At 43.1% G+C, this 12744-nt stretch overlaps 1 protein-coding gene across 4 annotated transcripts in view; it reads right to left on the bottom strand.

The window, feature by feature from the left end:
* The window catches only part of ATP9A (ATPase phospholipid transporting 9A (putative)), an 82653-nt gene extending 71188 nt beyond the window's left edge, over nt 1-11465 (bottom strand). The window contains exon 1 of one of the 4 annotated variants that reach the window (XM_067554224.1): nt 11214-11465. In XM_067554224.1, the coding sequence (XP_067410325.1) occupies nt 11214-11281 (68 nt within the window). In that variant the 5' untranslated portion in view covers nt 11282-11465. Of the gene's footprint in view, nt 1-684; nt 1006-11213 lie in introns of those variants that run through there. The other 3 variants (XM_067554229.1, XM_067554223.1, XM_067554225.1) reach the window with 3 other exon arrangements.
* Nucleotides 11466-12744: the final 1279 nt, after the last annotated feature.

The following is a 12744-nucleotide window of genomic DNA, read 5'->3' as shown; positions in this document are numbered from 1 at the left end:
CTGCAAAACAGGAAATAACATGGTGAATAACCATTCATTGCTACAAAGGTGGTTTTTATACAAAAGTATCACCTTTCATGCATTCCACCCCCATATGCAAACAAACACACACACACAAAAAAATCTTATCAGCTAAGAAAACTCCTTCAGAATCCAAAAAGCTTGACAATCCAGTTGGTTTACAGAAGCAAGTGAGGAAAAGGTAGCCTAGTTTAACTCAAAATATTTCATGGACATCTAAATGGATTAAAACTTTTATAAGAGGCATTTTCTCACTCTTTTGAGACCAGTGCAAAAGAACTTCCCACTTAATCAGATCAGCAATCTGACACGATTACATATTACTAAGAAACAATAAGTGCAACATAAGAAAGATAAATTACAGGCAATACCACAATACATATGGGCATCAATTAGATCAGAGCCCCATTGTGCTAGGTGCTGTACAAACATACAATAAATGAAAGTCCCTACCCCAAAGAGCTTACACTTGCAAAAGAAAACATGTGATAATAAAAATGATCACTATAAGTTATGCAAAAACTTCATACTGAGAAAGCGTGGAATCAAACAAAAATCTTGTCTTGATACTACAGAGTGCTGTAGAGTACACTACTACTGCTCCTAAAAGTGAAAGAAAGACCTATAGCTTCTCTTGACAAAATTAGAGGTGGTTATGCTTACAGAGTAGTAGTTTTGGTAGAAAAGGGTGAAATACCATCAGCTAAAACACTGGCTCCTAGCACTGGCTCCTTACAGTTTTGCCACATTTCTGTAAAAACACACTGCCTCTAAATTAAGGGCTCTTCACCTTTTTCAGCTGATAACAATATACTGGTCAGCTTTATCACAGCCTCAGTAGTTGGCATCTGCTGCTCACCTGCAAACTGTTTATTCATTTGCTAGAGGAAAATGTATAAGAATTCTGGAAAATGTAACAGAAATAAACACAGCTGGAAATGTTAGTAACTTGAGTGATTAAAGCAATGAACAGATGGCTGGAGTTATTGGTGTAAAATAATTAGATCATCTTTTACCCTTCAAGCATCCACAATGACAGTCTCTGATTTTTAACATGGGGTTTCACCCAGGTTATTTACATTTGATTACCTTTAGAAAGTGACACTGTATGATACTCTAAAAACAACAAGAGTCCTGTAGCACCTTAAAGACTAACAAATTTATGCAGGCATAAGATTTCGTGGGCTGCAACCCACTTTGTCAGATGCATGTATGTTACTCTGTATTTGTACAGTGCCTAGCATATTTTTGATTGGTCTGTAGGTACTACCATAATAAACATGATTAATCATCATTCAAAATCTATCCAATTTGAAAAGAGAGTTAAGAGTAGTTTTAGATACCACTCTTGCATCTGAATCTCCCTGCCAATTTTTTCAGTTTTACAATCACATTTTCCTGCTTTTTAAGACATTACCCCCTCTTCCACTTCTTCCTTCTCTCCCCACTGACTGAAAGACAGACTGACTGACAGACACAAAAAAAATGGGAAACTGACTATGCAAAGAAAAACAGTTAAATTGAACTTACAAAAAGTGTAGTCAAGTTTACAAATTAAACTAAAAAAAGATTTTTAAATCTAATTCCTTTCAATTGTGGTTATTACAGGTGTTGCTTATAGACATCGAAAAAAATTCAGATACAGCAATGATTTAAGTAAATGATTTGCCTTTAAACTATACTAGTGCTACTTAAGGAATAAATTAATGAACATGTTAGTGCTCAGACAGATGTCGAAAGAAATATATATGTTCATTCTTAGGAATGGGAGGATTGTTTTCTCAAATCACAATGTGGGAGGAAAGAAACACAAAGTTAGCCAGATTTACTCATTTTAACTACTGTATTTAGAATAACCTTCAGTGTGAAGTTCTAAAACAGAGGCTTTACCATAAGTAACACAGGGTTCAGTTTAACTCCACAACCTGTTTCATAATTAAACAGACAGACTCCTGCTAATCAGATATTTGAAACCAAAGTTACCTTTGCTTATCTTTCAGGTTGAGTGACTTTTAGGGATTTTATTGAGAGAAAGAGCTACATGCCTTTATCTTTATAGTTACAATATGAGGAGACAGAGCTAAAAGGGGGACCAAATATTTTAACATAGATCTTCTAATGCGTTCTTGGGTTTTGGGTTATTAGAATTCACCAATATGTTCCAAAAACAATTTTAAATTATCCAAAACTAACTTCTAGGAACTTTAAAAGTATAAATAGCTCATTGATATGTTTCTTCAGAAATACAAAAGAAAACAACACACGAATGACACTAATATAAAAAAGTGGCTTGAATATTCTTATAAAAGGGAGTACCCCTGTGTTGGGATAAATATACACATTTTAAACAGTGCTAAGTGTCTTTAAATTATTATTAACTGAGTATATATATATCACTGACACCTAACAAAGATTTTAGTAACAAGGCAGATTTGATCATAGTTCAAGATCAAGATCTTGATCCAGCAAATCATTTAAGCATATGCTTCAATTTAAGCATGTGAATTTTCTCAATTACTTCAATAAGGTAACTTAAGTGCTTAAAGTTAAGCACATGCTTGAATACTTTGCTGGATCAGGGCCAGACTAAAACTTAAGTAGTAGACCTTACCACTGTCAGCACTATCAAAGGAAAAGAGGGTAATGGACCATGATTTACTACAGGTGCTAAACTGAAGGTGAGGGCACATTTTGTAAAGAGAGCTATTATCTCACATAATATCCCCACTTCAAACAGGAGTGTTGCTATTAGAACAGTACTTACTACAAATATAAGCATTGGATAACAGTTATCTATGTTATCTTTTGATAATTCATCTAAAATAATGACTACAAAGAAAGAGTTAAATATGCAATTCAAAGTTCATACAAGGGTAGGGGAGGAACGTGTCCTATAATCCAGGGGTTCTCAAACTGGGGGTCGTGACCCTTCAGGGGGTTGCAAGGTTATTATGGGAGGGTCGTGAGGGTGGCATGGCATGGGGAAGGTCATCACTTTTGGAGGTGGGGTCACCACAGCCTGAAATATTTGTAAAGGGGGTCCCAGAAAAAAAAGTTTGAGAACCCCTGCTATAATCCTTATGGCTGTGGGAAATTGAAGTATTTCTTTCAAACGCTCTCTCCTTTGCAATTTCTGCAACTCCTAGGCAACCAAAGATTCCACCACCTCGTTTAATACAGTGGGAAAGAAAGTTCAATGTGTAATTAAACGCTAGGAAACAAAAACTTCTTGCCTAGCTGGGTTCTGAAAGTGATATATATAGTATTGTCCAAGTAAAGAAGAATTATTGCTACTTACAGCACATTTGATTTCCAACACATTTACAGGGAATTTACAAAAGATTCCCTATTATGTTTACTCATCTATTTGAGGGCATTTTAAGTGATCACACATAATCCTGGATATCTATTTATATATGGCTTGTGCTTTCATACTATCTACAGAACCTTGTAACAAAAAAGGCAGAATTTGACCTATGCAGTTCTGTAACACAGACTTTTTATCCAATTTAAAGAAAGCAATAAAAACAAAACAAAATAAAAAAACCAGACGTGTTACTCCAGTCAGCAATAATACAAATCCACAGGTAGCAGTTGACGGTTTAATGGACTAACCGGAAAAGTCAGTCAGCAAGCTTCGGAATCACATTACATCCATCCTTCTCCAGAAAATGTAAAGCTAAACACAGAAAGCATGTGCGAGTGTATTTCCACAGACAGGTTTAAAAATATAGCTAACAGTGCCAGGAATACAAACTCTGACCTTTACTGCTTGTATGTTCAAGAAGATCCCTAAAAAGCTTTTTGTTATGAAAGCTATAATCAAACCACCAGACGTGGAATTTAACACCTATCCACTTCCCTGACCTTGTTTTTTCCTGTTGTCCCACAAAACAACAAAGCAATCTGGATAATTTTGTTGACTGGATAGAGAGCAGAAATCTACAAACCAAACTAAACATATCCAGGAATGTTCATCTCCACACATCACCTGTGCAGGTGCAGTATGTCCACCCATTTGATAAATTTGTAATAGAGCATATAGTAGGAAACCAGATATTTCTGCAGCGTAGACTTGTGGGCCCATTCCTAGAGGCAAATTGTTAACTTTTCAGGAAGATACCCAACTACATTTAACATTCTTTAAAGTTCTCACTGATATATTTTGATCACTGAAGATGAGTTCTAAAAGTCACTGTTCCTGCTTTAACATCATGCACTCACATAATATGGGCTAGTCTTTTGCTAGGCACAATAATTATTAATGAATTGTTGTAACAGCATTTGGTGTTTTAGCAGATCAAGGCTAGATTCCCGTCTTCAAAAGTTTACAATAAAATTCAGACAAATCACAGGATAACAGTTTAAGTGAAAGAAAATGTGGAAAGATGGTTAACGAGGAGATCGATACAGGAAGACTTCAGGAAGCTTCTTTCGTGTTTTCTTTCTTCTCCTTTGGAAACTGAATTATCTTAACTTCTCAAAAATTCATTTGATGACACTGATCAGGAACAATCTGTCATATTATTGAAAGTTTGCTACTGATTTATCCTTGCAGGTTACTGAGAAGTCAACCAATAAATTGTCCCTTAAGGGTGGAGGTTTCAACTTTTTCCAGCATAAGTCACTTGTTTTCCTCAAAGAACTGTACACAGACCCTAAATGCCAAACTTCAAATAGTTTGCTTAATCACTGTTTTGAGGTTTTGGTTTTTTTGGGTTTTTTTTGTTTTGTTTTGTTTTTTAAACATTGGTCCTGTTTGGGAAATAAAGCCTTAAGAAATGGATTATGTGGCAAGCTGCTCTGCAGTAAACAAGTTTAGCTGGAAGACCAGTAGATTTCTTTTCCTTGGGGCAGGTTTTTGTTTCATTTAGATGGTTTTTTGTTGTTGTTTTTCAGGGGAGCGGTGGCAATGGTGGATGAGGATACTGGAAAATATTTTACTGTTCCTATGAAATCATTTATACATTCAATCACTGCTTTCTTAAAACCAAGAAAACACTTTTTGAATGGGTACCAACTTACTACACTACCCATATCATGTGGAGATGTAGCTAGGATTAGTTAACACTTTTCAAAGCACAGTTATCTAAGTATTATTCACCACAAGAGTAACAAAATCAACATTTGGAGAATCTTGCTACATAATTGAATCATCCACTGCTAAAGTTAGAAACATCAAGATATTTTTTTTAAATGGAACTAAAAATATTGCCATTAGCTAATAATGTTATTTAAATGATATTTTCTACTTCATATTCTATTCTACTAATACTGATAAACACCTGCAATATCATAGTAGCAGTCACTGATGTATATAGTAGGTTAGCTAAAAGCACGACATATTACACTAGAAGCAATTTTGAACTGAATTTTTAAATTATTTCCTTTTTAATGAAGGTACAAAATATAAAAATGAAACCCTTTTATAAAGTATGAAAAATAAATTGTTCTATATTGGAATCAAACACTGTTTGGGTCAAAATATTACTAACAGCATTAACCCAAGTTATATGTTTCCACAACATTCATACTTTATCACAACAGTTAATCTCTTTTCTGATCCTTTGAAATCTTATGTAAAAATCTCATTCAGCATGTTTACTCCATATGCAACTTTGTGACATATCTGCTGACTTTGTTGAGGCCCTTTTATCCTGCCAATGGATCTATGTGGATCCAGCTTCAGATAGGTTCTGTCAGTACAGGAATCCATTCACCCATACGCAACTGTAGAACTGGACTAAGTGGTTTTTTTTACAATTAGGATCTCAGAGTCAGTACAGCTGTGGAACAGTGAGTTGGATTCTACTCTGTCACATGCATAATCAACAGAACTGCTATCTACAGCTGTGATCCTGCAGTTAGAAATATGCAGCTCAGACCCTTATGCCTGTACAAAGCACCAGGTAAGTAGGCTCCACAAAAGTAAACCCCTTTGCTTGGGTGGGTCCGTCAGGGGTCTAAATTCTAATTACCAAATCTGTTTTAGTGGTGATGAGGCAAGAGGCAGAAAGACGACATCGTGATCTGCAGATATCAGGCTAAGTTTGCAGTAATAGCCATAAAAAAAAATCCGTAATTTGTCAAATGATTAAGTTTTACACAGAGATCCTTGAGAGATGCACATGGAAACATTTTTGGGAGCACTTTTCAGAGTATAACACCACTTTGCCATTCAATTTTCTTTTTCAAATATTATTTCTTTTTCAAAAACATCTCCTGTGTTTTTAAATACCTTTTAAGATTTCTAACCAACAGTTAAATCACATTTCTACTATGCTTCTCCTGGACCTTGCTGCCAAGTAGCAGTTTTTTATATCTCTGATGCACAGATACACAGAGACATCTGCTTCAACTCATCCATGTTTTTAAAAGCATTTGAACACAATATCTTTCCACAATTGCCTTAGTGAAGGAAGGTACTTAATAAATAAAGGCCCCGATCCTACAGTTGGCTTTGTGTGAGAGAACCATGTTCCTGTTTGTGGCCCCTTTGAAATAAATGCAACTCTACACAGATACAGAGGTTTGCCCACACAGAGCCTGATGCAGGATAGGGGCCAAAACCATTTGTTGATCTATTCACTCCAATCCTTCCCTGTTGATTACAGGAAGTGAACTAATTTACTATTTTAATGGAACCATCAAGATGTTTCTTGATACCATAACAGAGTAACCATGTGACTTATTACTGTAATCCTTGCCCATACTCATCCCATTTCCCATTATTATTTGGTTTTCCTCACTTCCTGCATCACATCTATTATTACTTGCATCACTGCAGCGCCTATAAGCCCAAGTCATGGACCAGGATCCTAATGTGCCAAGTGCAATACAAATGCAGAATAAAAAGACAGTCTCTGTCCTAAAGAAAGTGGATCTACATAGGCAGAGCAGTCTGCCTGCATGATCTACATAGTAGGAACAGGGCCTTAGATTAGATCAGGGTAGAGATCAAGTCTTTACATATGTTCTTTGATACGCCTGGCACATTTGGGTACTGTCCATAACAAGACAGCAAGACACAGTTGTTTTTGTCTCAGGATACATAACTCCCAGGAGTTCCTAGAGGTACAGGCTGTGGCATCATCAGGCTGAGTATTTTGAGATTACTCTGTACCGTGTCTCTTTTTGAATTGACAGATTATAGACTAGAGTGGTCATCGGAATGTCACGGCTAGATTGGCATTTTTATTTGGGTGAGATAACTGTATAACTCAGTCAAGACCAAACTGAGGTGACAAGAACGTTTTGTGAAGGACATGCCCATTATTCAAGCAATACAGCTGCAGAATTCAGAAGTCAACCTTTTCTGCACACATGGAGGTCAATGTTGTGGCTATGGACAAGAGTAGCTACTACCATCACCAACTTATTAAAACACATCTCCTTCTCCTTGACATGGACTGCAGTCATGCTTACCTCTGGCACATCCCAGTAATGGCACTGTAATGAGTTCCTTACTGTGTCTCCCTTGAAATTAACCTGGAGGCTGAAACTGAGATGGAACATGGCTGCTGCCATGTTAGGAGGAGGAAGATCAGTAATATGGACCTGCCCTCTGCTGCCTACGCTGGCTGCAAGTATTTCAAACCATTCTAGCTCCTTGTATTAGTATATAAATCCATTCATTTAGGTCTCTGAGTGCATGAAGAATTTCCTCTTGCCTCATGTGTCCCCTCAGCAGTTACGTTCAGCTTGAGAGCTCTACTGTTCAGTTAGGGTCATAGACTTTAAGGTCAGACGAGATCACGGGTCAATTATTATTAATTATGTTTATTACAGTAGCACCTACGAGCTCCAATCAGAGATGTGGCTCTCATTGTGCTAGGCATTGTACACACATATAGAATCATAGAACATTAGAGTTGGAAGGGACCTCAGGAGGTCATCTAGTCCAACCCCCTGCTCAAAGCAGGACTAACCTCAGCTATATCATCCCAGCCAGGGCTTTGTCAAGCCTCAGCTTAAAAACCTCCAAAGATGGAGATTCCACCACCTCCCTAGGTAACCCATTCCAGTGCTTCACCACTCTCCTAGTGAAAAACTTTTTCCTAATGTCCAACCTAGACCTCCCCAACTGCAACTTGAGACCGTTGCTCCTTGTTCTGTCATCTGCCACCACCGAGAACAGCCTAGCCCCATCCTCCCTGGAACCCCCTTTCAGGTAGTTAAAGGCTGCTATCAAATCCCCCCTCATTCTTCTCTTTTGCAGACTAAACAAACCCAGTTCCCTTAGCCTCTCCTCATAAGTCCTGTGCTCCAGCCCCCTAATCATTTTTGTTGCCCTCCGCTGTACTCTCTCCAACTTGTCTACATCCTTTTTGTAGTGTATAATGAATGCCACAAAGAATCTTACAATCTAAGTAGCAGTCAAAACCATATTAAAAGGAAGGGTCTTCCAGGAGCTAGCCTGATTATCACTTTTTGGGGAGGGTGTTTATTATTATGAATTATTATTATTTGCATTGAAGTACCTCCTAGAAGACCCAGTCATGGGCCAGAACACCATTCTGCATCTGCTACCCTTTTCTCCTCCTTCCCCTCTAAGTAGTTGGAAATGATCCTTTTGTGCCAGGGGCTTAAGATGGGTGACAAAGTAGGGACCGACACTGGCTGACTGGTTGCTCTCTCTTTAGATTGACAATATTTGGGGGGATGGGAGGGTCTCTTTGCTTCGCTTAGATATTTGGCCAATGCAGCCTATACATTGATTAAATAACTGACTTACATCACAGGCTGTTTGATAATAAGACAAGGAAAGACCCTGAAAATCACTGCAAATAAGTCACTTCCCAGGAGTGTGACTGTCTTTAAAAACAAATGATCAGGACTTATACAAAGAAAAACAAAAGTCACAGAATCTCAAACCTCTATAGTCAATGCAGCATCATAACTGCAAGCTGTCAACGGTTCTTGCTAGCACAAGAAATACTGCCTCTGTGACAGCTAACAAGCGAGAGCTCCCTAGCCAGTGACAGAGGAATACCTGGGTTAGATCAGGGTAACTGCTCTCAGCCACTGCTAACAAGGCATAGCACAACAGAAACCTATGGAGATTGTGAAGACCTCTAAGCAAGCATATCAGCTAGGGAACATTGAGGAATACCTCAAACCCCTCGTAAATCTGATCCTTTTCATCTCATAACGGAACTTTAAGCAGTGGCCAACCCAGGAACTGTCATAACGGATTGCTACTGTGACTGGTGTATAGCACACATGTTCCACAGTCTAGTCTTCTGTGTCCAGGCCAACTGCACACTAAATCAACATACTGTCAGCTACACAACAGAAACCTTATCTATCAACAGAATGTGGTAGGTTGCTCAACAACTTCATCAAAAAGAATCCAAATCAAAACCACTAACCAGAAATATAACAAAACAAAATGAAAATGGATAGTACTCTTCCTCTTCCAACACAATCATTATGTCTTTAGAGATTTTGGTCTACTTGCTATGATTGTACACCATGTTTTAAAAAACAAAAATATTGTGAGATCCAATGACAAATAAACATCATAATTCAACATCACTTTCCAGTCAGCATGTTTGGATTCCAAATCTACACACAGATTTTTTACTGGTATAACTATGTCAGTTAGGGGTGTGATTTATTTATTTTTTAACTGAAACAGTTATAACAGTACAACCCCTAATGTGAGCACAATTGTATCAGTTTAAAGCACTGATACAGCTTATTCCCTTACCTGAACGGGAACAGCTATATCAACATAAACCACCTTTATAGCAATGTAAAGTATCCACTCATGAGGGGTTGTACCACTTTAATTATACCAATATAATTTGTGAGTAGACAAAACCCTTAGTTACAAGGTTATATTTCTGTTCCTGAAAACAAGTGCGTTATTAATAAAACCCCACTCAGAGAAGCAACAACCTGCACTCTGCCAACACAGAGTCAAGCAACACAATGATGCTGATCAAATGTTAAATGATCAACATATTAAATGAAAATCTATATTCAAATGGCTTGCCAGACACATGCTCTCCAAAGAGATCATCTACTGACAATGACAAGCCATCTATCCAAGGTTTTTACAGCCATCCCAAGCACCAGGGTGTCCGGGTGCCTTTGAAGCACAGGGGCTGATTTTCAGAGGAGCTGAGAGCTCCCATTAAGGAAGTCGGTACGGGGCCAGCTTGTCTGCAAATCCGGCCATTGCCCGGTGGTTCCCGATCACTAATGCTCGCAGCTGTCAGCCTATTTCTTTGTTTAAATGTGGTGTGGGGGGGGGCCCTGGGTGTGTTGATCTCTTCATAGCAGCAGTACTAAGTGACTTCATTTTGGGCTCTGGATTCCTCAGGCTTGTCCATGTCAGAGCCGCCACGCAGGTCCCTCTTCTATTGTTTCCTTTCATCCAGTCTGACACGGGCAGGTCGAGCTGTCACAGGCAGGGGGTGGCCGGGGGCGGGGGGGCTCGGAAGCCCGCAGAGCTCTCGGGCTGCCCTAGGCAGCAGGGCCTGTTCAGAGGAGCAGGGTGGCCGCGGCAGGATCCTGCCGTCTCCTGCAAGGTGCCGGGCTGGGCGTGCCACCGACAATGGCGTCAGGAGCAACCTGCCAGCTGCCGCTGGAACCAAGGCTGCTGCGGGCGGGCGGGCGGCCGCCGCCTTGCAGGAGCGTAGCCAGGCAGCCCCGGCCGGGCGGGAGAGGAGACCTAGACCCGTCCCTCCCAGGCCGCCCCTTCCACCAGCCGCTCCCAGCTGGGCGCCGGCGACGCGCCCCTCCGGGGAGCCTCCTCCGCCCCCTGCCAAAGCAGGGAGCTTTTCCCAGGCCAAGCTCTCCCGGGGAGAGGGGCTCCCCCGAGTGCCCCCCATCAGCGGGGGGCATCCAATGCCAGAGCCCCGCTGTGTCCTTTCCTGGGCGGGGGGGCCGGGCCCTGGGACAAAGGCGAGCCGGGCCCCCGGTGCCCCAGCCGGCCACATGGCGGGGGAGCCGCGATCCCACCCCCCCCCTGCGCTGCCGGGCTCCCCTCGCTCCCTCCGTCCCTTCCCCGGAGAGAGGCCCCGGGAGCCGGCTCCAGGGCGGGGCTGGCTGCCCAGCACCAGCCGCTGCCGCCGCCTCCGGAGCCGAGCGCACGGCCAGCCGGGCACGTCCGCCCCCGGCCGGGCAGCGGGGAAGACGCAGCCGGGGATTCAGGCGGGGCGGCGGCCGGGAGAAGCGCTCACCCGTTCCGGTGCCTGCCGTCCATCCGCTTCTTCTGCCTGACGGGCTGCAGGGGGATGTTATCGGTCATGGCCGCGGCGGCTGGGATCGGCCGGGCGGGCGGGGGCCGGGGAGGAGCGGAGCCGGGCTGGGAAAGGCTTCCCAGCAGCGCCTCGGCCCGGCCTCTCCGCGGTCTGACAGCGCCGGGCTGGGCTGGGCTGCTTGGGCCGGGCTTCCTTCCAGCTCCAGCGCGCAGGTAACGTGCCTGCTCGCCGCCTGCTGCCACTCACAGCAGCCGGGCTCAGCCCTCCCGCCCGCTGCTGGGCACTGTCTACACCTCCTCCTGCCCAGCCACCGGGCCCTGCGCCCCTAAACCCCGCCCACCATGCACTGCAGCCTCCACCCGCACCCACTGGATGCTGCACCCCTAAATCCCACCCACTGGACACTGCAGCCTCCACCCGCACCCACTGGATGCTGTACCTCTAAATCCCACTGGACACTGCAGCCTCCATCCCCCAACTACTGATCCCTGCACCTCTAAATCCCACCCACTCAACACTGCAGCCTACCTACCTCATCTACTGGGCACTGCACCCCTAAACCGCACCCACTGGACACTACAGCCTCCACCCCCATCTACTCACCACTGCACCCCTAAATCCCCCACATTTGACCTTGCACCCCCAAACTCATCTACTGGGCACTGCAATCCTAAACCCCACACATTCAACACTGCAGCCCCTAACAGATCTACTGGACCCTGCACCTCCATTCCCCATCTACTGGCCACTACACCCCTAAAACCCACTCAACACTGCACTTCCATATCCCATCTACTGATCATTGCTCTCCTAAACCGCAGCCCCTGGACACTGCACTCCACCTTCCCACACATCTCTGGTCACTGCACCCCCTCTGGGCAATTGCATTCCACCCCATATACCTCACCGCCTGCACTCCTGCACCCCAGGTACTGGGTACTGAACCCTCTCCCATGCACCCCACCATCTCATCCTAGCTACTTGGCACTGCTCCCTCTCTCACATACCCTCCCACTACTACCCAACACCCCACCCCCTAGCTACTGGTGGTCCCCTTTACCCTGGCTTCTGGGCACTGATTCCTGACACTATCCTTACAAACACCCTACCACTCCCCCCTCTCTCCCCTGTAGGTCAGTACAGTTCCCTCCTACTGCTACTCAAACCAACTGGACTAAACGCTATCCCTCATACGTCTCATGCTCTGTGCCCCTAGTGACTCCAGGTCTCCCTTCCCACACAGCTCCCCCTCCTCCTCAGACTAGCAAGGTTCAGACACTTTGTTCCCCTCGCAACACCCCAGCTCCTGAACAATGCTCCCTTTTCTGCCCTACAAGCCCTCTCCACAGTCAGTGTGTCAAAAACACAGGTTGGTGCAAGTACTTCCTCCTGCTGCCTTCTCATCACCTTGAGCTTCTTCATAGTTTCCCCTCTCCCACATCCCCTATAACTCTTTGCCTGCTCCTGGCAACACCCCAATCATTGGATCCTGACGGGAGACTGGCGAGGG

This window comes from Emydura macquarii, unplaced genomic scaffold (assembly GCF_026122565.2).
Source record: "Emydura macquarii macquarii isolate MOO-44397 ecotype Brisbane River unplaced genomic scaffold, CSIRO-AGI_Emac_v2 contig_1483, whole genome shotgun sequence".
Lineage (NCBI taxonomy): Eukaryota > Metazoa > Chordata > Testudines > Chelidae > Emydura > Emydura macquarii.
The sequence above is the reverse complement of the archived record's forward strand: the minus strand, read 5'-3'. Positions and strand labels throughout refer to the sequence as shown.